General features: G+C 46.7%; 1 protein-coding gene across 1 annotated transcript in view; it reads left to right on the top strand.

Moving 5' to 3' along the window:
* Positions 1–26,275, top strand: part of ADAM19 (ADAM metallopeptidase domain 19) — an 84,896-nt gene that overhangs the window by 18,993 nt on the left and 39,628 nt on the right. Inside the window, exons 4-5 of the mRNA XM_012650377.1 lie at positions 13,848–13,926; positions 19,532–19,608. Coding sequence (XP_012505831.1) covers positions 13,848–13,926; positions 19,532–19,608 — 156 coding nt within the window. The remainder of the gene's footprint in view (positions 1–13,847; positions 13,927–19,531; positions 19,609–26,275) is intronic.

Raw genomic sequence — 26,275 nt, forward strand, 5'->3', positions numbered from 1 at the left:
AGCCACCTTGCCCGGCCTGTTTGATGTTTTTCATGATAAAACTCTGGAAGAAAAATTAAAGTCATGGAGTTTTTAAATAAATGGGATCATACTTTGTATACTCTTCTATACTTTGCTTTTTTACGGTTTGTCTTCAGTATCTTTCCACATTAGCACATTTATAGATGTATTTTATTCTTTTTAATGACATAGGATTTTGTTGGATGGAGGGCCAAAATTGATTAATTTCCTTATTAATGGACATTTAGGTTTCTGATTTCTGTTATTGCAAATAATGCTGCACTAATAGGCTTGCACATAATCTTCGAACACATTTGCAAGTATTTCTATATGGTTAATACCTAGAGCTAGAGTTGCAAAGTCATAGGGCATATACATTTAAAATGTTTTTAAATTTTGCCAAATTGTAACTCTTCTCCACAGATACCTCCCCAAAGGTTGTACCACTGTGCACTTGTACGCTGAGTAGCAGAGCATGAGTATGTTTCCATGTATATTTATCATGCCATTTTTAATGGCTATGTGATATTACATTTTACGTGAATAATTAACTCTTAAAAGTTTTTCATAATGAAAAATTGTCAAATGCACAGAGTAGAGAGAATAATATAATGAATCCCCTTATACTCATCATTCAGATTCAACAATAATCAAAATACCACGATTAATCACCCCATATTGGTAGATATTTAAATTGTTTCTATTTTTTCTTTCTTTCTTTTTTTTTATTTCTACAAACAACACTGGATCGAATACATTTGTATTCTTTGAAAACTGCCTCCTTTCAAAGGTCCTTCCAGAGGGTCACCTCCTAGATATAAATCCCTGAGTAATTTGCATGTAACATGTGGATATGTAAAGGCAAATTGCCTTTGGCTTCTCTATAGGTTTATATCCCACCCAGTTGTTGAGAGGTCCTGTTTTCGCAAACTCTCACCAATGGCCTGATCATTGAGCTTGGGCAAACTCTTTAAACCCAAGCTCTCCTGTTTTTGTTTTTGTTTTTGTTTTTTTTCCCCAAACAGCTTTACTGAGATATAATTTACATACGATATAGTTCACCCATTTGAAATATACAATTTGATGTTCTTTACTATATTTACAGAGTTGTGCAGCCATCACCATTATCTAATTTTAGAACATTTCCATTACTCCAAAAAGAAACTATTAGCAGTGTTAGGGGTAGACTTGCATCCCCCAAAATCCATGTGCTGAAGTCCTAATCCACAGTACCTCAGAGTGACCTTATTTGGAAATTGAGTTGCTGTGGATGTAACTGGTTAGGATGAGGTCATACTGGAGGTTGGCCGGCCCCTAATCCAATATGACTGATGTCCTTACAGAAAGGGGAGATTTGGACACAGACACATGTGTGGGGAGAATGCTATGTGAAGATTAGAGATGCAGCCATAAGCCAAGGAACTCAGAAGCTAGGAGAGAGGCCTGGGATACACCCCTCCTTACACTCTCAGTGACAGCCTGGCCCTGCTGACACCTTCATCTTGGAGTTTCAGCCTCCAGAACTGTGTGATAATAAACTTATATTTTTTAAGTTACTTACTTTGTGACACTTTGTTAAGGCAGTCCCAGCAAACTAATACAGTCAGTCATTCCCCATTCTATCCCACCCTCCATCGGTCCCTCGAAACTGCTAATCTGCTGTCTCTAGATTTGCCTGTTCTGGATATTTCATATAAATGGAATTATGCAATATGTAGTTGTTTGTGACTGGCTTCTTTCACTTAGAGTATGTGTTTGAGGTTTACCTACATCGTAGCATGTATCAATATTTCTTTGTATTGCTGTATGTATTCCATTGTACGGATGTAACTTATTTTGTTAATCCATTCATCGGTTGATAGATCTCCTGCCTTTCAAGCCTGAGCTAACTTTTCTCCATTCTACAAGTTTGTTTTCGGAGGATATTGATTGAGCACCTCTGTGTAAAGTGCTCTGCTAGGGTGCTGTGCGGAGTAAGGATGAAAACAGGATTTCTTTGCCCTCTAGCAGATTATACTCTAGGGAAGAGAAAATGACATGCAAACAGCATAATCGAGAACAGATTACAAATTTACATAATAGAGTTGAAAGCAAAGTGTTGAGAAGGAAATTGGAAAGGGCATTTGTGACTGGGGCATAGGGGAAACTTCCCGAGAGGGGGTTACTTGGAACTCTGTCTTGCAGAATGAGGGGGGGCTTTTGATGAGGGGAGAAGAAGAGATGGGTGGGAGAATGAGAAAGGAATTCAGACTGAGAAAACAGTGTATAAATATTTAGTCTGGATCAAGGGGAACCAAAGCTGTAGGGCTAATAATCTCCTAGGAATTCAGTATTCCTAAGTAGTCAAACCATTTGAATTCAGAAGAGTGACATGTTGAGACTGGGGAAGGGGTTGCTTTTCCTTCCTCAGCTGGGCTACCAGAGGATTTCAGTGGTGTAGAGCTCAATTTTTTTATTCTTCCATTTTTGACTTTGAATTGGGTTCTCTCTCGCCTCAGATAAAACCATATGGTCAGGGAAGTAGGTGGGTTACTTCTAGGAAAGATGCTTAAAGTGCACTTTATTTCATTTTTTATTTATTTTATTTTTGAGACAGTCTTGCCCTGTCACCCGGGCTAGAGTGCGGTGCCATGATCACAGCTGACTGCAACCTCATACTCCTGAGCTCAAATGATCCTCCTGCCTCGGCCCCCTGAGTAGCTGGGACTATAGGCATGCACCACCATGCCTGGCTAATATTTTCTATTTTTAGTAGAGATGGGGTCTTGCTCTTGTTCAGTCTGGTCTCGAACTTCTGACCTCAAGGGATCCTTCCACCTGGGCCTTCCAGAGTGCTAGGATTACAGGCGTGAGCCACCATGCCTGGCCTAAAGTACACTTTAAAGCAAGGCTGTATTTCTATACCTTGGATGAGAAGCAGCTTTTCCCCTCACCCCTCCCTACTGAAGAGAAATTTGGGCGGAGCTGCGTGGATGGAGGTGTACCTGGTGGGTGGAGCCCATGGGTGGCAAGGGCTGAGCACAGGCAGAGATGGCTTCGTCACAACTTGGCAAGGTGGGGGAGTCTCCTGAGAAGCAGGGCTGGTGGTGGGACATGGGGGGATATCCATGTGCATCCTACCTTCCCACCCTCTCTTTTCTCCCAGCTCCAAGGATGTGATTAAATTAAACTCTTCATCTAGGATCTCTTGAGATTGGAGGCTGTTTCCTACTCTCCAGCCTTTGTGCCTGGACAGTGGAGCATGACTATCCCAGAGAAGCATCTATGAGAGGAGGAGGCTGACACTGGGGCCTCTGGACTGATTCTATCCAGAAAATGAAACTGCATTTACATTTCACCCAGGGGAAATTTTGATTTAAGAAAGTAAGCTTTATTTTCTCGGTTTAGAAACCAGTGACATACACAGACCTTTGGCTGACCCATTGAATACTAAATGAATAGGCTTCAGGGCACCCTGGGGCAAGTTATAGGTCTTACTCAAACCCAACTGGGGGCAAGTATTGGGTCAGTGAATCCCTGGCTTTTCTGACAAGAGTCTCCAGTGTACTGGGCTTGAACTCTGGAACACTCATTGAGGATTCTTGACGTTTTCTTCTTTTCTCTTCCTTCATTCAACAAATATTGTGAGTGCCAACCGTGTGGCAGGTGCTGGGTAGGTGCTGGGTGTTCCTGGGAGAAGCAGTGGCAAGTAAAACACAGTCTCTGCCATCATGGGGCTCAGAGCTTAGTGGAGAAGGCAGATAATTAAACAATTACAGATCATCATGGGGCGTGCTGGGATGGAGGAAGTGGAGGGTCCTGCAGGATCTTGGGGAAGGGGGGAACTTCTCCGGGATTGGGGGCTCAGGAAAGCTTCTGGGGACGTGAAGGAAGGAGGAGTGTGGTGGTGGTGGAGGGGGTGGTAGAGTTGGCTCACACGGTGGCAATCCTGTACCAGGCCGCACAGTAGCAGGAACAAAGCCCAAAGGCAAGAGTAACGTTGAAGATGAAAAGAAGTTCTCGATGGTTAGAACAGAGAGCAGGCAGAAGGAAACGAAGAGAGAAGCTGGCGAGATGGGCAGGGATGAGTCCTCAACAGGCCTTGTAGGTGCCTTAAAAAGCTTGGGCTTTTATCTGCAGGGCAATGGGAAGCAAATGAATACTTTAAGAGCCATATAGTGACAGCATCCAAAATGCATTTAGAAGGAGTAATGTAGGGAGAGGATGGATTCCAGAGATATTTATAGGGTGGAATCATGGAGACTGGGAGGTGGCTTGAACATGGGCTGAGGGACCGGATGGATTCAAGAGCCAGTCCAGAGTTCCTCACTTGAATAAGAGCACGATGGCATCTTCGTCCATTCTGTGCTGCTATAACAGCTCCAGAGATTGGGCAACTTAGGAAAATAAATTTGTTTCTCACAGTTCTGGAGTCTGGGAAATCCAATACGGGTGATAGCATCATCCTACGGTGGCAAAGAAAGCAAGAGCAAAAACCTTCAGCTTAAGCTTTTTTGTTTTTTTTGAGACTGGGTCTTGCTCTGTCACCCAGGCTAGAGTTCAGTGGCATCATCATAGCTCACTGCAACCTCCAAATCCTGGGCTCAAGCGATCCTCCTGCCTCAGCCTCCCGAGTAGCTGGGACTACAGTTGTGTGTCACCAAACCCAACTAATTTTTCTATTTTTTGTAGAGATAGGGTCTCACTCTTGTTCAGGCTGGTCTCGAACTCCTGACCTCAAGCTATCATCCTGCCTTGGCCTCCCAAAGCGCGAGGATTACAGGCCTTGCACTGAGCCACCGTGTCTGGCCATTCAAGCCTTTTTATAATCAGCGTTAAATCCGTTTAGGAGGGTAGAGCCCTCAAAACCCAAACACCTCCCATCAGGCCCTACCTCGCAACACTGTTGCACTGGGAATTAAGTTTTCAACACATGCATATTGGAGGGCACATTCAAACCATAGCAATGGTGTTGCCAGTCCTTGGGTTTGTCCTTAACCTGCCGATGGGACCTCGGATAAACCATTGCTTTTTTCAGATCCTTAGTTTTCTCATTAGATGAAAGGAATAATCCCTAGTCACCAGGGGATCCACTGATAAAATCTAATGTGAAAAGCAGTGTCCTGTCTTCCTGTACTGTTTCCATAAGCCTGGCACGCCTAGCAGGAGCAAAATCTGTCCTCCCCTGTTATCTCGGTCTTCCCTCCTTATCTAACATTCCAAGCACTTGATCTCTTAGGAACTGGTGAGACCTCTGCCCATTCCAGCAGCTAAGGCCTCTCTGGGATTCTCAAACTGGCTTTTGTTGAAAACAGTGATATCATTGAGTGGGTGGAGCCAGGCCAGTCGAAGGAGAAATGGGGTCTTTATGACTTCTGTACTTATGGCTCTTTTCCAGCCTCTTCCATAGCTCCCATGTGTCCCCCTTTCCTCCTCCTTCCCCCTGAGGTTTTGGGTTTACAGAAAACTGGCAGCCTCCCTATTCTCCTCTTGCATCAGTCTCCTTGGAGAGAGGTCCAGATGGGCCAAGGGGCTATAATGGCTGCTTTATACCAAGCATGGTTTCTTTTCCCAAGGCCCCCCTTCTGGGGAAGGGCAAGTCATGGAAAGAGATTCCTTTGGAGGGAGGTTGGCGTGCTAGGGAAAGGGGTGATCTAAGTGTTGGGAGGGGGATGTCCGGCTCCTTGTGTTCTAGAAGCTCTTTATCTCCTGACTCACTGATGCTGGATTTGGAGCTGTCAGGTATGTGGTGATAGGAACATGACTGCGGAAAAGGAGATGGCAATGTTGAGTGAGTATCCTTAGTTCCGATCGCTAGGCTGGCCTTGCTCTCTGCCCTCGACATGCACACGCACCACACGTGTTCACATGCAAGCCTCTCTGTACCTGCGTAGGCAGCTTGGTAGGGGAAACTGGAAATTGGTTACCACACTGGTTTGCAGCTGTTCCAGGAAGGAAGGAAGGAAGGAAGGAAGGAAGGAAGATGAGCTGTGAAACAGTGGCTTGCCTTCTGGGGACCAGGCAGTGACACCTGCCCTCTGTGTGGCCTGTCGGTGTTTGCCAAGTGCTGTCATGGGCGACCTCTAATCTTCATGGTGGGAGCTGCAGGTGCCAGGAGGAGGGCAGGAAACCCAGGCCTACCTCGTTGGCTGCTGTATCCCCATCCATGCCCATGAGGAGTGCCAGCTTCCCAAAGCCATGTGCCCTGCAGTTTGTACCATATTATGCTGCTTAATAAGCAATTATTGATGAGATTACATGAACATCCTTCCTTTCTGCCTTCTGGGAGTGTCTGGCTGGCTCAACTCTTGGATTTAGCTTTCACTCATTATTGAGATGATAGGTTTAGAAACAAAATGTAACTATGTAATGCTGGCTAAGTTGGTTTTGCTCTCTTTCAAATTCTTCATCTCTCCAAGTGAGGGGCCACGTTGGGCAGAGAAGGTGGGATACAAAGATTGTTTAGTTGTCGTGGGCTCTGCAATTTACACACTGACCCCTGCCTCCCCGCAAAAAAAAAAAAAAAAAATCCTTTTTGGAAAAGATATGAGGCAGCACATAGAATGAGGAAAAAGTTGAAGAACTAGGATTTTAAAAGGTTGGGATCCAGGAATTAACAGACAGTCCCTTCAGATGCTACCATAGGGATGACTCAGCCCCAGCCATTTCCACATAGGTGTCACTCATCTAGAAATGCCAAGATGAGATCTGACTGTCCAGGCTTGTCATGCCAGTCATTTGGCCAGGTACGGGCAGGGACCTTGACTGACTCTGGGTGCCTAGGCCAGCAATGCAACGGGAGGAGAGTATTTCTTTACATGCACATCACTCCGCTCTTATCCCAAGAAGGTGGCAGGGATGCTGGGCAGGCTGGGATAATAGGTGTCCACTGTGATCCAAGTTCAGACATTCTTGACTTGTGCTTTGAATTGATCTGTGCTTTAGGATGCCAGGAAGCATTGAGCATGTTTATAAAACTTCCTGGGATATTTAATCAGAGGCTAAAAGGGACTTAGCACCTACATTTAGCAGGTTGGTTTGTGGTCTTCACCCACCGGTTTTATGGTTGGTTGGTTGGTTGTTTTTCAGGGGCTGGTCCACCTATTCCCTTCTTTCTAAGCATATTCTCACAGGTCTGGTGATCCCAGAGGGCCCTTTTCTTCGCTTCTCCTGTGTCTCATCCACACGGTTTATCTTGTAATGTGGCTGTTTCCTCCTACCCCTAGCCCTGGCCCTTCCCTTCGGGTTATCTGTGGTATCAGCTAATCTGATGAACAGTGTAGTTATTTACCAAAAACCAGTTGCTAGAGAGGCTGTTGTCAGGCAATATTTTTGCAGTTAAATTTTTCTCAGAAATACTAAATGATAGCTCCCCATTTCTCTGAACTTTTCTTATCCAGTTCCAACAAACACCCGTAATGGGCTATTCAGGGTGCTGCAGAGCAAACCTGTGAGCAATTCTTACGGAAGCCACAGGGTGACCCTCCTAGGCCCCTGCCAATTAAGCTACCTCAACCCAAGAAGTTGGCCCTATTTGTACAGAGAGATCATTCATCCTCGTAGTATAGAGGCAGTCAAGAGGGAGGCACGAAGAAGATTAAGTAAAGACCCTATTGGCCAAAGGAGTAAATGGTGCTTATCCAAACATCCTTTGGTGTATGATATAAAAGCAAGACACAGGACGAGGAGCTGGTCGGAAGGGTGCCAGGACTTGTGGGCACTGGGAGAAGACGTCATGGGAAGCAGTTGGTGAAAAGGAGTGTTGATTTAATGCATTGTTTGGAAACTTCCTTAATAGGAGGTTAAAGAAAACATACCCAGTAGCTTTGGCTTTTTGCCAGACTTGTGGGTGGCGCCATCTTGCCTTCGAAGTGTTGCTTCCAAAGCTGGTCTTCCAGCAACAATTATGCTTGTTTAAGTGAGTTCCTGGGATAGGAGGCCGTCTCAGTCCTTTATTATAGGAACAGCCTTTAAAGTTTCCCCTTCCTTGGCCTTGTCTTTTTTCCCTGGAAAAGGAATGCCTCAGCTTGTGGGCCCCTGGACTGATCAATCCCTTATTTGGCTTTGGGGCCATGGCTTTGGCATGTTGGTTTGTTTCCATTCCTTTGGAGTCAGAGGTGGAATGAGCACTGATTTGGAAATCTGGGTTCTGAAACAGCTCTAGCTGTCTCTCCTCCCCTTTTCTTTCACCATCTTCCAAAACAAAAAACAATACTTGCTGAATTTTGTGTTTTTTTGACCCAAATACGGATTAGCATAGACCATTACGTGAAAATAGCACTCTCTTCTTTTCAAAGACACTTCCCAGTGCCTGCCTGTCCTGGGCCTCACCATTTCCATTTCATAGAAAAAGAAACTGAGCCTGAGTAGTTTGTGATGTGCACTGTATCACTTAGCTAGTTAAAAAAATATTAATATCAAAATTTACAAACATACCCAAAAAAAGAGAGACCAATATTATGAACCTATTGTCTAGATTTGACAGTGACCAAGATTTTGCCACATGTGTTCATAGATAGTGCTGGAGAAAACGACAGTGATATTTATAGAGCACAAATACTTTCTACTTCACAAAGAAGTCTTTCACATTTGTCCATTTTTGTCTAACAAACAGTTACATAGTCTAACTTGATGTGTCACTAACATCTCATAGCAGCCCCACGAAGTTGATTCTATCATTCTCTCCGTTTTATAGATGAGAAAACCCAGGCACAGTTTACTGACTTGCCCAAAGTCACACAACTTGTAAGTTGTCAGAGCTAGGATTTCAACGTATTTTCTTATTTGAGCCTCTCTACATTGCTGTGAGGTAGTCATTATTACTCTGCCCGTTTTGCAGTCTAGGAAATGGAAGGGGTTTGGGTGGCTCAAGTGAAAACAATTTCCGTACAAATACATTGTGAGCGCTTACAGAAGTTTTATTTATCTAATTTATGGGGGAACCAGCAAGATGGTAAAACTGATTTAAAATGAATAAGGGAAACCAAAGGTGTGTGTGTATTTAATAAGGAATGCTGAGATAAGATTGCTAAATTAGATATAAAACTCAGTGATATCCTAGGGGCAATAAAAGCAAAGTCTTTGGAGTTATCCTTTCTGCTACAGGGAGTATTTGCATTTCTCTTGTATCTTATTTAGTGTTTACAAGTTAACAACTGATTTTACGAGTGGTACAAGAGTGCCCTAATTAATTGTAAGTAGTAAGTCTTTCAAAGCCACATTCCTCCCGTGGAGTCCAGAGAACCCTAGACAGGCCTCTTTGAGTCTAAGGCCTGACAGTGCTTTTGTGTGACACTGAAAGGAACCACAGTCATCTTTTGCCTTATTTCCAGGATTTGGAAGGACAGTTGCCCAGTGCAGCTGGTACTCAAACCAAAGTATTCTGAGCCCAGACTTTCCCTCTGTGCTGTGCTGGTATCAAGATATTTGGAGGGTGATTAGAGGGCTAGAAATGGGAAAAAGAATTTAAAATGTTAAAATTGATCAAATGTAGAAATTCCCAGAGACTGAAAAAATATCACCTGGAAAAACTATTAAAAATACAGATTTTTTTTTTTTTTTTTAAGTTCTTTCCTGGAGAATGTACTTCTTAGTTGGACTGGGATGGGGGCCTGGGATTTTATATTTTTTCATAGACTTTCTGGGTGTTGTGCAGTTACTGAGCTAAGTCCCCTATGATGACATTAAGAATGACGTTATCACTAACACAGGCAGGGCGAAAACCCTCCAAGTGAAATAAAAGAGGACCAGCAAGGCTGTGCCTCCCCAGGCATCATCAGGGTATAAATGCCCGGGTACCCTTGGAAGAACTAGATGCAGCGAGACCTGGGAAAGGAGACGTCAGTAAAAATAGCCACTGAAATGAATGGAGCGAGGCTTGCTTATGCTGAGCTGTCTGTATAGGTTGTTTTTCAAGGTAGTTTGGAAATTGTTTTCGCTTTGTCTTTGTGGTTTTGCTTATTTGAAGCCGGAGGAAGAAGGGTTGAGCTCCCAGAAGATGTTTTGCAAATTTACATTAGTCTTGCTGCTCCTCCCTCTCTAGAGGGAGTTTAGGAGAGGCGTTTGAAATCTGTCTGACAATAAATATAATAGTTCTTAAAGGAATTGTCCTGGGTTTGAAGGCTCCCAGCCTTAGAAAGATGGGTCAGAGCTGTTTTCCAAATGCAGGGTGCTTTGAGGGCCTGGCTGCTTGTACAAACAGGCTCCCGTTCTTCTTCCCTGGAGAGCGACCTAATGTTTTGAGTCCAGTATTTAGGGGCAGCTTATTTTCCTAGGTGGGACTCTGAAGATGTAGGTTTTGCTCAAGAACTGTGGGGTCTGAGCGACCTGTGTTTTGCCCAAAATCAGCAGTGCGGTGCTGGCTGCTACTGTCACGACGCTTCTGGGAGCGTCCTGCTGCTCTCTGCCTGCGTGTGGGCTCCTGAGCAGAGTGGACAGGGTGGAAGGCAGTAGGTTACAACAGAAATTGCTTTGCTGTCAAAGCTCGAAAAAGGAGGGGGCAGGATGGGAAATCTTCGATAGTCCTTCTCTCTTCCTGGAGGCACATCACTCGCAACTCATTTCCGGAAAATCCTAATGCAATCCCGTGGTGAGAGACGGCTTCCTGCCGATCTGCTGAGCCAGCCCCTTGTCCGGGAGGAGATGAGAACAAGATGTGGTTGAGAAGGGGCAGCTGGGGGCTGGCCGGGCCGCCCAGTGGCCATGTGGCCTCCTCCCTGAGGGGACAGCAGCACCTGGGCAGGCGGGCATACATGGCCTAGCTTGAGGCAGTTGCAGAGTGGTTAAAACAGGTGGGGCCCCAACTTCAGAGTTTCCATCTGAATAAGTAGGTCTAGGGTGGGGCCTGACGGGTTGCGTTTTTAAGTAGTTTCTAGGTGATGCTGATGCTGTTGGTTCAGGAAGGGTGGGCAGGTGGAAGAGGAAGCAGATTGTTCTGTGTAGATTCAGAAGCCAGAATGCAGGCCGTGGGTGCCAGTTACAGAGAGGGGGTTTTTAATTCAATGTAAGAACTTTAACCACTGCATGTGGTCAGACATGGAGTGGGTGGTCTCAGGAGCTCCCTGTCCCTGGAGGTGTCCAGTGTTGAAAGGCCATCTGGCAGATTCCTACACTAGGTAGAAGGTTCATTCATTTGTTCGCGCATCTATTCACTCATTCACTTTTTCACAGAGTAGACATACACTGCCTGCCTGCCAGGTGCCGGTCCCTGGGGAGAACCCTTGAAAAACAACCGTGGTCCCCACCCATGGTCTAGTGGGTTTGGCTGTGTAATTTCTGGGGTCCCTTTCGGTGCTGAGGCTCTGAGAGTCCTATCATGGGGGGTGGGGCAGATCCCTAGAATAAGAAGCGGCAGAAGAATTCTTGTCTTCTGAGGACCTGTGGCTGAGAACTGGCAGGAACGTGGACACCTCTGAGGCTCAGTTTGGATTGCTGTCTTTGGAGCATCTCAATGGCACTGGATGAATGATTTCCTTTCCCCCTGCTAAGACTCAGAAGAGGCTGAGAATGTATCTACCAGGAGGGCATTTCCTGAGAGAAAATTCACATCTCCCCACTGGCACCTGGGATGGGCCATTAAACTCTGAACCCCTGACCAGCGGTCCATTATGCAGCCTGGGAAAGCAGACCAGGAAATGGGCTGCAGGAATGAGCAAATTGCTTTTTACCACCTCTCTCAAGTGATGTCCTGGAGAGTTAATGGCTGGGAGAGTTAGAGAAAACTAGAGAAATTCCATGAGTTTTTCTGGGTTCTTTCATCATAATCCCCGTTGAAAGCGGTAATGATAATCACTAATTCGTACTGAGCGGTAATGATAATCACTAATTCGTACTGAGCTCCGCTCTGTGCCAGGCATGGTGTTAAGCCTCTTGCGCGCGTTATCATGTCATTTGATTCTCATGACAGCCCCATCAAGTCAGTGGGTGTATTACCCTTATTTTTTTTGCAAGAGGAAACAAAGGTTTGGAGAGGTAAAGTAACTTGCTCACAGCCGTGGAGAGAGTAAATGTCAGAGCTGAAATTGAAACCTCCATCTTCCAGACTCCAGACCATGCTCTAAGCTCCCAGTCACTGACTACCCATTCATTCATTCATTCATTCATTCATTAAGTAATCCTTTCATTGAACAAATGTTAAGTACTGATATATACCAGTGAGCAAAACTGCTTGGCCTCTGCCCCCATGGGGCTTACAGTTTATCTCCCACACACTCTTCCCTTGAACCCCTGGCCGGTTATCTCACAGCTACGACCAGCTAAGGAGAAAGAGAGAGAGATAGATTCTGGCAAGTTCTTGCTGCTGACCCAAAGTTTCCATGTGAATGAGAGTTTTTCTATGCAAGCTTTGCTTTATTTTTACATTTCCCTGTTGGGTTTCTTTTCTGCTTGTCCAAGCCTGCACGTTGAAGGCCTTGACATAATATGAGAGACCATTCTCGTGGCACTTACCTTCTGACTACATGCTGGGGGAGGAGGGACATCGGAGATTCAGGAGTTCTAGAACATACAGCTGGAAGTGACTCTAGAGACCCTCCATAACGACCCTCTCTTGCTGGGAAATGCCACTTCTTTCAAAACCCGGTTGTTCCTACAGGTTTCTTTGGCTTTCTGTGCTGGCCTCGGCCTACATTTTCTTCTTTTTAAAGGCAATTTTAAATTAGGCTTCCAGTTTTCAAAATATATAATCCAATAATTGACTCGAAAGTCAACCAATTTCAGAAATGTGTAACTTATATGGTGAATATCATATGCAATCCCCTGACATAATCAGCATTAACAACAGGCATTTGTGTCTCCACTTGTTTTCAATGCATGCACAAATGTGTATAATTACTAGTTTTTCATTAAAGTAGGCTTTTAAGATACGTACTTTTCTGAAATTTACTGTTCCTAGCTAACTCCATTTCAGACATCTTTCCATATTAGCGTATATAGATTCACATCATTCTTTTTTTTTTGTCAGACTCCAATTTCTAATGGTGCTTTTTCATTATAAACCTTTTTGTACACTGAGCTGGAATTTCTATAGATCAAATCTGCTTTTAATGTGGCTGAACTAGTTGAAACATCCATTTGGCTCTTTTACTTTTAACTTTTAGAGAGAAATTCTAGGAACCGTGTTTGGTGTTGCTGGGACTTCAATGAGGATTCTTAACCTCTACTTCAAGGGGTCTGTGACAAGAGAGGAACCAATGTCCAAGTTTAAAAAGAAAATAATGAATTTATTGGAAGGGTAACATACAGAACTACCAGGTCTGAGGAAATTCTGAACCACTAGGTCTCAGAAAGGACAGGCGAAGGCAGCTCTGGGAACCCATGTAGCAGGGACAGAGGAACAGATGTGTTGCTTCCATCTGTTCAGACCTTGCGACATCACTCCATTGGCTTAGCTTGAAACAAGGGCCACCCCTTGGCCAGGGCCAAGTAGGACAAGGTGATTAACAATCTCACCAAAATATCCATCAGGAAAGAGGGATTCTCTTAAAGAAAAATTGGTCTGCCGATACTAAAAATTGGCAAACACAGTGCTGGAAAAACCAATCAAGGAGAGTCCATAGACCCTGAAAAATTTTGCATGTGTTTGCATGTGTATTTTACCCAAACCCAGAAAAACGTTAGGATCGTTGCTCTAGTTGCTATCAACTCCATCCATTAATAGTTGGAGTAATGATCCCAGTAAATATAAAATTAAAAACCGACTTCCTCTAGATTTCCTTTTTGTTCCTTAGCCCCTTTTGTCTGTGTAGTTTCTTTTGCATGCAGATGCTTGAGATGGCCCTGCCTTGTTCAGTTAAAATCACCTGCCGCTGTTACCAGGAGGATGGAGCCCATTATCTAAAGATACAAATGTCTGTTTTTATTGTTTGCAGGCACCTTTTTGCTCCAGCCTACACGGAAACCCACTATACTCCAAGTGGTAACCCTCAAACCACCACGCTGAAATCAGAGGTGAGTTCGGGTCAGCAGATGTCTATCTCGCCGCTGCCCTCTCCCGGTACCACTCCTGCGGACTGAGGAGAGTCTGGATGGAGGTGGTCCCTCCTCTCGAGGATTATTTCTCCTGACCGAAGACCAAGGGAGCAAACAGGAGAAGCAAAATGTGTATTTTTTTGTTTCATAAGTGCTCCCTCTCCTTTGCTAGTTAAAATGGCTAAACAAACAAATAGACTATTTTAGGGTAATTACATCTGATTAAAATTGGTGGACGCCATTGTGAAGCATACATTTTCTTTGCTTCATGTTAATAACCCACAGATTAATAAAACTTTAAGTTAAAGAAATGATTTACCCATAATCCCACCTCACCCAACTAGATATTTGATCAGCCACCCTCTCCTCCTTTTTTTTTTTTTTTTTTTTGAGACAGAGTCTCCTGTGTTGCCCAGGCTAGAGTGCTGTGGCGTCATCCTAGCTCACAGCAACCCCAAACTCCTGGGCTCAAGCAATCCTCCTGCCTCAGCCTCCTGAGTAGCTGGGACTACAGGCGTGCACCACTATGCCCGGCTAATTTTTTCTATATATTTTTAGTTGTCCAATTACTTTCTTTCTAATTTTAGTAGAGACGGGGTCTCGCTCTTGCTCAGGCTGGTTTCGAACTCCTGAGCTCAAACAATCTGCCCGCCTCAGCCTCCCAGAGAGCTAGGATTACAGGCATGAGCCACCACGCCCGGCCCACCCTCACCCTCTTTTAAATGGAGGTATAAGATTCACAGACTTGTAACCACTGTGCGTACAAATCTTGCAGTCTGCCTTTTTGATGTGAATTTAAGTTATGAAGGTTTTCTTATTTTGCTGATATCTTTAGACTGGACATTTTTCCCCTGAAAGTTGTTTTTGAGTGGGGATGTTTGCACAAAGTCAAAGATTTGTCATTTGGAAAATGGTCTTTCAGATGGATACATGTTAGTTTGCTTTACCACACGTCACTGCTGGACGTTTAGGGTAGTGAATCACACCCATTTCGTGATTTGCTAGCTCTTCCTACGGGGTGCCTGTTAGAATTTGTAGGGTCAGAGCAGTGGTTGTCAGCCAGGAGCTATGCCCCCCACACCCTGCCCCAGGGGACACTTGGCAATGTTTGTAGACGGTTCTGATTGTCATAACTGGGCTGAGGGGAAGCTACTGGCATTTAGTGGCAGGAAGCCAGGGATGCTGCAGAACATTCTGCAATGCATAGGACAGACCCTCCACAACAGAGAATTATCCTGCTCCAAGAGCCACAGTGCCCGAGTTGGGGAACCCTGGATTCAAGTCCTTTCTCAGAGCCTGCGCTGGTGAGGAGGGGTGAAGGAGAAGGGAAGAGGCACATGGCCTGCGAGGTGTGCGGAGGACAGCAGGAGAGGCCCCCGGCCTCAGGCTCCTGCAGCAGCTTCCCAGGGAACCCGAGATCCCACATGGCCCATTCTTCGCAATAACCCTGCCAGAGTGCAGGTGTCTGACAAGACAGCGCCAGCCACTGTCAGTCATTAACGGCTCAGATCAGGTCATCAGCTTACCCCTGGGTGGCGAAAGCAACACGGATGGTTATGGTTCGATAGATCTGAAAGAGCTAGAGCCTAGTAACCAGGCAGCGCGGGGGCTGTGTTTGAGGCTGGGTGTGAAGAGCAGTGCCGCCTTCTGCACCAAGGCCTTCCTGGCTGGGGAAGCAGTTGGCATGGCCGGTGCCTGTGCGAGCAGTCAGGCTGTGTCTTCTCCAGGGAGGCTGTCCAGCTGTGACTCCACACTCTTCAGTGCCCCTTGGTCAAAACCTGTCCTCTCCTCTTGAGAGGTCTGTTCTCTGCTTCCGGGGGCAGGGTTGGAGTGGTTTGGGCTTACCTAGAAAGCCTCTAGCCATTGCAACCTCACAGAAACACCCTCCTCTGAGTTTGGCTCCTGCCACTTCATGTTAATAACCCACAGATTAATAAAACTTTAAGTTAAAGAAATGATTTACCCATAATCCTGCCACTGTACCCACAGCTCAAGAATGGGTCTCAGTCCACAGTTTGCCATGAGCTCATGCTTCCTGCTATGAAAGCCCCCTCGGGGTGGCCCCATCAGGCGGAGAAGCCACGGAATGCAGTGACTTCATGACTGATCTGTGACTTGTTCTTTGTGTTCTCAGCTTGTGTGTTAGGCAGAGATGTTGAAGGGCCTTTCAGAAACAGGAGTGGAAGAGAACGTCCCCGCATCCCTTGTCCCCCTCCTTCCTGAAGGTCTTGTTGACTGCACCATGGGACACTCATTGTTTTCTGACTGCCCCTGGTACTGCGCTCTTGCAAAGCCCCCCACCCAGGCCCATGGAGTTCTCAGTCAGTGTTTCATTTGGAAGCTGACATCTCAAAGAGAAATGGGAATGGAATAAACCATTCAGCTGTACTTGACCCCACTGTTGAGGACTGCACTCTGCCGCCGAACTTGGCCTGGGGTAGCTGGAGTTCTGGGAATCTTATCAAGACTCATCAGGGAGGCCTTTAGGCTACAGCCCCGATCTAGGTCAGGTCACAGGGGGACGGGTCCGTGAACATGTTCCCGTGGAAACAGTTACAGGGTTTGGGGTCTGAAGCCAGGCTTGTAGTCTTGGCTTTAACTAGCTATGTGACCTTGAACAACCCTTTTGCCCACACTGGTGTTGAGTTTCCTCATTTATAAAGTGGATATGCTGATATCTGATTTGCAGAACCACAGAAGGGTAAGATGAATCACTGGTTTTTATGGGAATTCATAAACATCTCTTCCAACCCTACATTTCACAGATGAAGAAATTGAGAGAAGAGGAAGAGTAACTTGCCTAAGTTCAGATAACTAGTAAGGGGCAAGGCTTAGACTAGAACGTGTCTCCTTTGTTGCCCGGGAAGCGGAGGGATGACGGAGCTCTGACGAATCAAGTCCTCCCTTTGCCACTGCTGGGAGAGGCAGAGGATGGAGCAGGGGCCAGGCTGCTGGGTTCCAGTCTCCACTTTGCTGTGTCACCTTGCAAATGTCTTAAACCTCTTTAACCTTCCATTTCCCCCTTTTAAAGCGTGAGAATAATATCTATCTCATAAGACTGTGGTCAGCGTTGAAGGAAAAAAGAGGCTGCCTATCTATGTTGTCCATCCAGTGGTAAGAGCTGGACAGATGTTAGGTCTTATTGGTGGTAACAGTAAGAGGCAGGCGTCATGATCACAGGGGATAACATCTAGAAAAACCCTCTGTGGATTGGAAAGCATATTACAAAACCAGTTGCTAGGCTATTCCAGAGAATACCCGGGCCACAAACACTGTTAGCATCAATCCAAAGGTAGGAAGAGGTGCAGGGATTCTTCCCAGCCATCCCAGGACCTGAATTCTCTTTATTAGTGACGGCACCAGCGTTTGAAAACTGTAGCCAACATGCGTTTCTAAACTTCTTGACTCTGTCATTCCAGAGTCTGTGAGCCCCACTTATTCCGGGCCGGCCTGGCCCCCTTCTCCCTGTGAATCGTCCTGTGCTGTGGAGTTCGTGGCCCCACTGTTGAGTTCTGAGGACCAGGTTGGGGACTTGAGTGCTTCATGGTCAGCCTCTGAATCCCAGAGCCCAGGGGTAGGGAGAGGAGCCACGTGACAGGCTGGCGTTTGAAAGCAGATGGGCTCTGGGCTGGAAAGAGTGGAAGGAGGGATTTTTGCCTGGCCCCAGCAGAGGACTGGGGGCTTGGATTTCAACCTGGCCTGGCTGTGCCACAATGCTCCAATTTAATTATTAGGCTGTACTCATGCTTAGAGGGAGTTGGAGCCAGAGAACACAGACACATGGGTTAGCTGTCTGCTGGGTCACAGCCCAGGGGACAGAGCAACCACTGCAAGCAGCATGGTCCTAGAGGTGGACCCCTTGGACTGTCACTTGTGTGGAGGCCTGAGCATTTATGATTGGCCCTGCTCAGCCTCAGGGCGTTGGAAAAGAGAAAGCTTCCATGTCTGTAACTGTGAGTTTACCTCCTTAAGATCTCTTTGGAACCTGGCTCTACTCTGAGGGTTTTTATCTTTTATCTGTTCTGACCATCTTATCTCTCTTGACCGATTTGGGAAGAAGCTTACAGGAATGTGTCCCTTCTTGTTACCCCTTGGTTTGTTGGGAGCAGTCCTGGTTCTGCCCATCTGTTTGGTTTTGGACTTTAGCACACTTAACAGTGCTGTATTTGCCTCATGAATACTATGGCTACCCTACTTATCCATCTGCCAGCACCTCAAACATTTAGTTCAATCCACTCCTTGAGGTTTATAATTATATCTTCTTTTTTAATCTTTTTCTTTTCTTTTCTTTTTAGAGACAGGGTCTTACTCTGTTGTGCAGGCTGGAGTGCAGTGGCATGATCATAGCTCGCTGCAACCTCCAACTCCTGGCCTCAAGTGATCCTCCTGCCTTAGCCTCCCCAAATGCTGGGATTATAGGCATGAGCCAATATGCCCAGCCTATAATTGTGTCTTTGTTTGGCTTTCTAATTAATGGCTGGCTCTCACAAGACCCTAAGCCCCACGATGGCCAAAGCTATGTCTTTATTTGCTCATTATCGTGTCTCTGGGGCCTAGCCCAGGGCCTGACATGAATTTTTGCTCCACAGCTGGGTTGGGAAGACCAGACAGCTGTGAGACACAATGACTAGAGAGCAGAGCAGACCTCATGGATGCAGGAGCCAAACCAAGCATGGCCCAGGTGTGGGGGGAATCAAGGGAGGAAGGCAATGTGAGCTGGGAAGAGATGGGGGTGTATTCATTTCCTTGGGTTGCTGTAACAGAGCACCACGAACTTGGAGGTTAAAATAAGAGAAATTTATTCTCTCACAGTTCTGGAGCCTAGAAGTCCAAAATCAAGGTGTGGGCAGGGCCGTGCTTGATCCAAAGCCTCTAGGGAAGAGTCCTTCCTTGCCTCTTATAGCTTCTGGCGGCTCCTGGCCATCCTTGGTGCTGCTTGGCTTGTAGCTTCATCACTCGAATCTCTGCCTCCATCTTCAAATGGCCTCTTCTCTTTCTCTGTGTGTCTCTCTGTATTGTCTGTGTGTCTGGCTGTCTCTTCTTGTAAAGGCACCTGGATTTAGGACCTGCTCTAATCCAATATGGTCTCATCCTTTAATCACACCTGCAAAAAACCCTATTTCCAAATAAAGTCACATTCTGAGGTTTTGGTGGACATGAATTTTAGGGGGACACTACTCGACTCACAGCAGGGGGTTACAAAGGTGACGTTGGTGGGGAGGCAGGCTCTCTCACAAATCGCTGTTTCCCGTGGCTAACATGCCGTGGCAAGCACTCTGAACTACATCCGGAAGTCCTGGGTTCTCCAACTAGCAGAGAGACCTTCGGCAAATCTCTCTGCTCCTCTGAGCCTCCGCTTCCTTCTCTATTCAGTGGAGATAATGACATCTGCCCTGTCCCCTCTCCCAGGATTATTATAAGCGTCAAATGAAATGGCGGCTGGGAAGGCTCTTTGCAGGTTGTGAGGTGCCATAGGTTGGAGTAGATACATGATAAGCTGAGTCATCTGTCACCTCCACGAGACATTAGCATTGCCGTGCTTATCAATGTTCTTTGGCCTGACCACTTCCTCTCTCCTTGCTAGGACCACTGCTTTTACCACGGCGCGGTGAGGGAGGCAGAGCAGTCCAGCGTCACGCTCAGCACCTGCCGGGGAATTAGGTAAGAGACCCTGAGGCTGCAGGGGGCACCCGGCACTCTCCCTGGGACAAGCAGGGCCAGCCTAAGGCAAGGGCCTTGGGAAGGAGTCCACTGAGCGTGTGTGAGCACCAGCTCTGAGAAGGGCCGGGCCTGGGAGGGGCAAAGGAAATCCTAGATAATCCGCAAATGCACCGGGATTTGTTTAACTTCCCTGATGAACTTGATGTTTTAAAATACAGGTTTTATTATCATGCAGGTATGGTCAGGCCAACAAATCCGGAGACAAGTGCCATTGAAAAGATGGCCATACAGAAAGAGGCGGGCGCTTGCTCTGCCACAGAAGTGGAGGCACATGGGGAAGCCCTGGGGCTGGTCAGGGGCAGAGGGAGCCAGAAGTGTGGGCAGGAGCCTTTCTGTGGTTTCTGCAGGAAGGAGTGGGTGAGGCAGAGTAAACAGGTTTAGGATTGGCTGGTTTAAATAATTTCAGTAGGCTCTGGGGCGTAGGGCTTTCTGTCCCTAGTTGTCCTGTACCAGTTCTGGGGTGATTAGGGTGGGAGGATGGCCCAGAGGCTAAGGTCCCAATAAAGCAGATGGTTGGGGTGTGGGCTCTGGGTTGGCTGGCTTGCACGTGAAAGGCAAGGAAGCTGGAAAACCGTCTGCCATCGCCAGGAGCTGGCTAAGCCTGGAAGGAGCGGTCCCTCCAGGGTCATGAAGACCCCAGATGTCAAAGCAACAGAGACACATGGTTAATATACTGAGCATTGATGGGTTTGAGCATTCAGTCACACTTCTCAGTCTTCTCTGGTAGAAGTACTTGTAGGTGGTGAAATAGGAAATGGACGGTTAATGAACAGAGTCGGGGGAGGAAGGAGAGGCAAGGATAATTGTCAAGACAGGAAATCGACAGCAAAGTTCCAACCAGATGGCACGTTCTAGAGTGACCCTTGCTTCTTCCAGCCAGACTGCCGCGTTTGAGCTAGCAGCAGTCTACCAGCTGGGTGTCTCGATGGTCTCATTTGTAAAATGTGGATAAAAAGAACATGCCTGGCGTTGTGAGGATTCCGAGTGTTAATAGCTGGCTGACCTCAGAATGGCACTGCCACGTTGCCAGCAGCCAGCGGCCTCCCAGGCCCCTGCTTCTCTAGCTGTGGTCTTAGACGGCAGCATCAGCTTTGCCTGGGAGCTTGTCCAAAATGCAGCAGCTCATGTCCCCCCCAGACCTCCTGGGTGTCAAGCCGCACTCTACCAAGACCCCCAGCTGACCTGTGTGCACGTTCCAGTCTGTGCCTGAGAATGCATGTTCCTTGCGAAGATGAATTTCACCTCAAATATCTGTTTCCACCAGCCTGCCCTAGTGCCTTGTATATAGTAGCATCTACACGTGTATGCTGAAGTAATATTATTTATTTGGGCCCCTGCCACTCTCCCCTCTTGTACTTTTTTTTTTTGGAAAAAGGATGATGATCTAAAACACCTGGATTCTAATCGCCTGGGTTTTGATTGCCTGTATTATGTGTTTCCGGTGTGTTGGTAAACGGGCTCTATTAAGAAAAGGCAAAAGCCCTGCTTTGTAGCACCTGCCAATATGCTGGTGAAGATACTCCCACCCAATTTCAAGCTACCATCATGATGTTCTGGAAGGCAGAATTGAAAAGACAGGCCCTTAATTGGCTCTCGTGAGCTGGTAGGATGTGGCTCTACTGTGTACTCTTTCTCTCTTTACCGATTGATTGATTCATTCAAGGATTGCTTCTTTCATTCGACAGATTAATATTGGGTACCCACCTTATGCCCATGCCCTACATAAGTGGGGGAGAAACAGACATTGTAATTTTTGGAGCCCTCAGTTTCTTCATCTAAAATGCACATTGATGTTAGGCATGGTAGAAATTGTTATTTTAACTCTATAGCACTTTATAAACATACGGGATTCTTATCATCTTTTAACAGTGAAACTAAGATTGCCAGGCTCTTATACAAATCGAAGACCGCACACGCTGCAGGTCCCACGTGTCTGTTTATAAATTGGGCCACGTCTTCATTTGAAGGCTTTATGGTGAGTCGGCTGCAGGGGATTAGGCAGGAAACAGGCTTTGGCTGGGAGGCAATAACAGACTGGCTCCCCAATCCCCCCACTAAAGTGACATGGTTGGGCGAAGCCAACTGGCCTCATGGAGGTATTTGCAGGCCCAGCCACCACCACCTGCAGTCTGCAAGTAAACAAAGTTTTTCCCAAGAAGGAGGAAAGGGGACATGCAGGTGTGACCTGCTTCTCTCTGCCTCTTCCTCCATCTGCTCCGTCTGGAGCAGTGGGAACTTGGCTTGGCCTCTTGTAAATCATTCCAGCAGCGGTGCTGGCGGGGGAAACTGGCTGAGTGTCCATGTGTTTCTGTTTTGCACGCTTCCTCTGGTGAGACGCACTCGCCTTACTTTCCCAGCCCTCTCACTACACACCTTGAGAAACCAAGGTTGTGGGTGGATTGATTTAAGAGCTGGAGACTCATGCCAGATGGCTCCATTTGGACCCTGGAGAAGGAGCAGCTGCAACAGCGGCAGCCTTCAAACCCATGTCGCCCCAACTCAAGTCGCCTCCCAAGGCTCATAAAGCACTGCTGCAATGGAAAATCTCCATAGTGATTGTTCTTCTCTCCTGGAAACACGCTCCTTGTGATTGGAGAAAATAGGTAGGGTTTGCACTGAGTAGAATATTCAGGCTGATGATATAAAAAACAGGAATTCAGCTGAGCTTCTAGATGGTTTCTGGGCCCTCTTCTCTCTAAAGCAGTTCTTTAGGTTACTTAATTGAAGAAGTAATATATGATCATAGTATGAATAGATTCAAATAGTACAAAAGAGTATACAAAAGAGTATACAATGAAAGATAGTTCTCTTTTGCACCCCAGATTTCCCCCCTTCCCAGGGACATCCGCTGTTACCAGTTTCTTGTGTATCCTTTTAGAAATATCCCTCACAAAAAAGAACATAGATATGTAGTAAAATCCTTTGTAATCTTATTTGGGCCCCTGACCCCTTTGAGAATTGGACAGAAGCTATGGATACTTATAAACTACACCAATAAAAAGAAATGGGATACCATCTCATGGGGGATTGCAAGTGTCCAGACCCCACAGGCCTGTCTCAGAGTAGGGACCCACCCTCTAAATGTGTACACAACTTCTCCCATGCACAAATGCTTTGCACGCTAACACATGGCATACATGTAAAGAGTGATTATTATTTGTGAAGAAATCTAGACAGTGCCGGGCTGAAGTGTCTCTAAGCCTGTGAATTCTGGAAAACACATGTGTGTGTGTGTGTGTGTGTGTGTGTGTGTGTGTGTGTATGTCTGTGTGTCCCTAGCTCGCTGTCTATCAGCAGCAGGGGTACTTGATTGGTAAGTTATTTTTTAAAAAATTCTTATTAAAAATTATCATTATATATAACTAATATAGGGTTAGTGTTAAACATTCAAATCATACAGGAATGTATAAACTTAAAAAAGTGAAAGTTCTTTATCCTGTCCCACCCTTCCAACCAATCCCATTCCCCAACTGTTGGGAGTGTGCATGATTGATATGTAGATTTCTTTTTTATCCAAATGAGACTACCCTATCCATACAGTCCGGTGATTTTTTTCCAATTCAGCATTACTTTTTAGGTACAAATAGATCTAACTCATTCTTTTAATGGCTGCATAGTATCTTATGTATTAATACAAATGTCTGTCAAGTTTAATTGTATAAAAAGTCTTTCAAAGGTATGCAATAAATATCCATAGTGATCTATTTGATGGATCACCCTCATATCATAGCAGTCCTTTCCTCATTAAATTTTTTTGCTTGTTTTTACCTTGGCTGTGCTGATGCCTCCCCAGGACACTAGGAGACCTGGGGTCTGCCCCTGGCTCCGACATTAACTCGCTGGGTGAGCTTGGGCAAATTCCTTTCCTGGGGGGCTTTCCTCCCATCTGTAAAGCGAGAGTAGACCAGACCATCAAAAGGGCCCTTCGGTATGAGAAGCCCTGGGCTGCAGAGAGAATTAGCAGAGTCTCAGGAAGGTGGTGGCCGAGGGCAGAAGGAGGTGGCTTATCGTATACATGCAGCCAACCCATAAGAAGTGGCGTGTCCTTTTCCCCTTCTGGATACTTTGCCTTCCTTCTGCAGAACAGATTAGTGTCACCTCTGTGTCAGGCACTGTCCGGATTAAGCCCTCAGAGGGCAGCACCATTAAGTTTTGACAAGTTTAAATTCCGGAGTCAGACAGTTCCTGATTTAAAACCTGACAGGCTACTTCAGGTCTCTGGCCTCAGTCTTCTTTCCTGTAAAAGGGAGACAGCAATATCGACGTCATTGGTGGATTTACATTAGGTGACGAGTGCAAGCTCCCTGAAACAGCATTGCTCGGGGCCTTGTGGAAGCAAGTTCCTGCTGCAGCGTGAGGAGTCCAGGCCACAGTTCCTGAGGGTGGCTGTGCAGGGACTTGCCCACAGGACTTGTCCACAGTGCAGACGCTCAGGCCTGCAGCATCAGGTCTTTTAGGTTGGGTCCAGACATCTATATTTCTAATACACTGTAGAATATTCTAGTAGATGCCTCTGGGACTTCCAACCCTAGAGATGGCTGACACTAAGTTTCGACCTCCCTGAGGGAGGCACACAGCACAGAGGTTAGTTCAAGCCATGGGGGCCAGACCTTAAATCTTTGGCCCCAGATTCCCCATGAGAGCTTATTATTTGATCTCTTTGAGCCTCAGTTTCTGGATTTATGAAATGGGACCTATGATGGTACCTACCTTATTACACTGATGCGGGAATGAAATAAGAATAACGTTTGTAAGCACAGTGCCTGGCATTCACTTAGCTCTCAGTAAATGACACCTGAGGATGAAAAGTGGGTTGAACGCCTCCTCTGCCGTGTCTCCCGGGAACTGGGGTCTGACTTCAGACAGGCAGCTGGGCAGGGGTCAGTCACACCTCAGAGGAGAGTTGCTGTCACCGTCACTGAGCCATCCGCAAACTGGGGCTGTCTTTCTGATCCGCTCCACGGGGCTGTAGTGACTGACCAAGGCAGTGTACAGTCAGGCTTAAGGCTGTGGGACTTGGGGTGAACCAGAATGCTTAGGTTCAAATCCTCACTCTCACTCTTACCATTTTTGTGACTTTGGGCTAATTAATGAAACTTGCCAAGCCTTAGTTTTCCCAGTTTGTATGTTGGGGGTAATATTTGTAAGGATCCTAGAAGCTGGTGTGAATAGTAAAATGCTTAGCACAGTGCCTGGTCCACAGCAGAAGCTCGGCACTCTAGAGCCGCTAGGATTATTATCATTATTTACTGTGCACCAAACTCGGGCTTGGTCTCTGTCCTGTTTGGCCCAGAGGCTTGTTCAAGGGATGCCAGGTCAACTGCACCGTGTGGCCCTACACCGAAACTTCCCCGATTCCTATATGGAACTTTCCACTCACTGGGTATAATCTCAGTGGCCACAACCTGACACACGCAGAACCGTGGGCTGGCTGTGGTCACGCCCTCTGTCTGTAGCCGTCTGGGGAGACTGAGGTGATGGGAGGGGTCTTGGACAGCTGGGATGAGATAACTTAGGAACAGGATGCCTGCGGCAGCTCTCCCCTCTACCCTTTCCTGTCTGGATTAGGGAGTGGATGTGACCCTTGCCCTTTGCCCCACTCCCATCCCCAGCTGTCCAGGGAGCACCTTACGTGTCCCGCTGGGGGGCTGGTTGGGTATTGCTGCGTCAGCCTGGGTGAGGCGGCTGGGAAGTCATCAGGCTCCCCGGCTCCGGAATGAGGTCAGCCAGGGATGGCATCCGGGAAGGCCTGCTGCTGATCAGGGCCTGGCACTGTCTTTCCTGAAAGCGTCACAGGCTCTTCCCAAAGGGCAAACCGTGGGCGGGGATCCCGAGGGGGTTGTGGTAGGGAGGGGAGCTGAGACAGCCTAGGAGGGAGGCCCTGCCCATTGACAGTGGCAAAGAACTGAGTTGGAGATCCCGTAGGTTCCGAGCTCTCTGGATGCACGCACACCTGCATGAGGTTTTGGAGCACATGAAATACTTCCGCGGCTTCCTCCTACCCCAGAGCCTCGAGTACATTCCTTGCTATCGTATTCCTCTCCCTGTGTCAAGGATGGCAAATACCTGCTGCATGGGCCTCTACTCACCCTTCATCGATCGTTTGTGACAGCGACAGATAATAAACGTGGCCCTCCTTCTCACTGAGGCCGGATGAGCCCACAGAAGCCTGGAGGAAACACTCTAAAGCAGCTGCATCAATCCATCAGTGTTAGGGCGATGAAACCTCTTTGTTCTCTCTGCTATCTGTTGTCATGACTGGTTCCCATGTATAGACTCTAAGCTTCACGAGGGCGGACACTTTGTCTTGTTCACTGCTCATTCTCAGCAACTAGTACAATGCCTGGCACACAGCGGGAGTCCAGTAAATGTTTGTGCAGTGAGTGACAGTCCTCTGGTGGACTGTGAATTACTTGAGGACAAGGATTGTGTTTTTATATTGTGTCTGGGACAGAGTAAGGGCTCAATGAGTGAAAGAATTAAATGGATGAAGACATCTTTATTTGGGGTTCAATGCTAGAACCTATAACCAAGGGGAACAAAAGTAGTAACACTTGCTTCGTTGTGGATGTCACTTCACCGGATAGCTGCGGCACTGACATGGGGC

This window comes from Propithecus coquereli, unplaced genomic scaffold (genome assembly GCF_000956105.1).
Source record: "Propithecus coquereli isolate 6110/MARCELLA unplaced genomic scaffold, Pcoq_1.0 Scaffold322, whole genome shotgun sequence".
Lineage (NCBI taxonomy): Eukaryota > Metazoa > Chordata > Mammalia > Primates > Indriidae > Propithecus > Propithecus coquereli.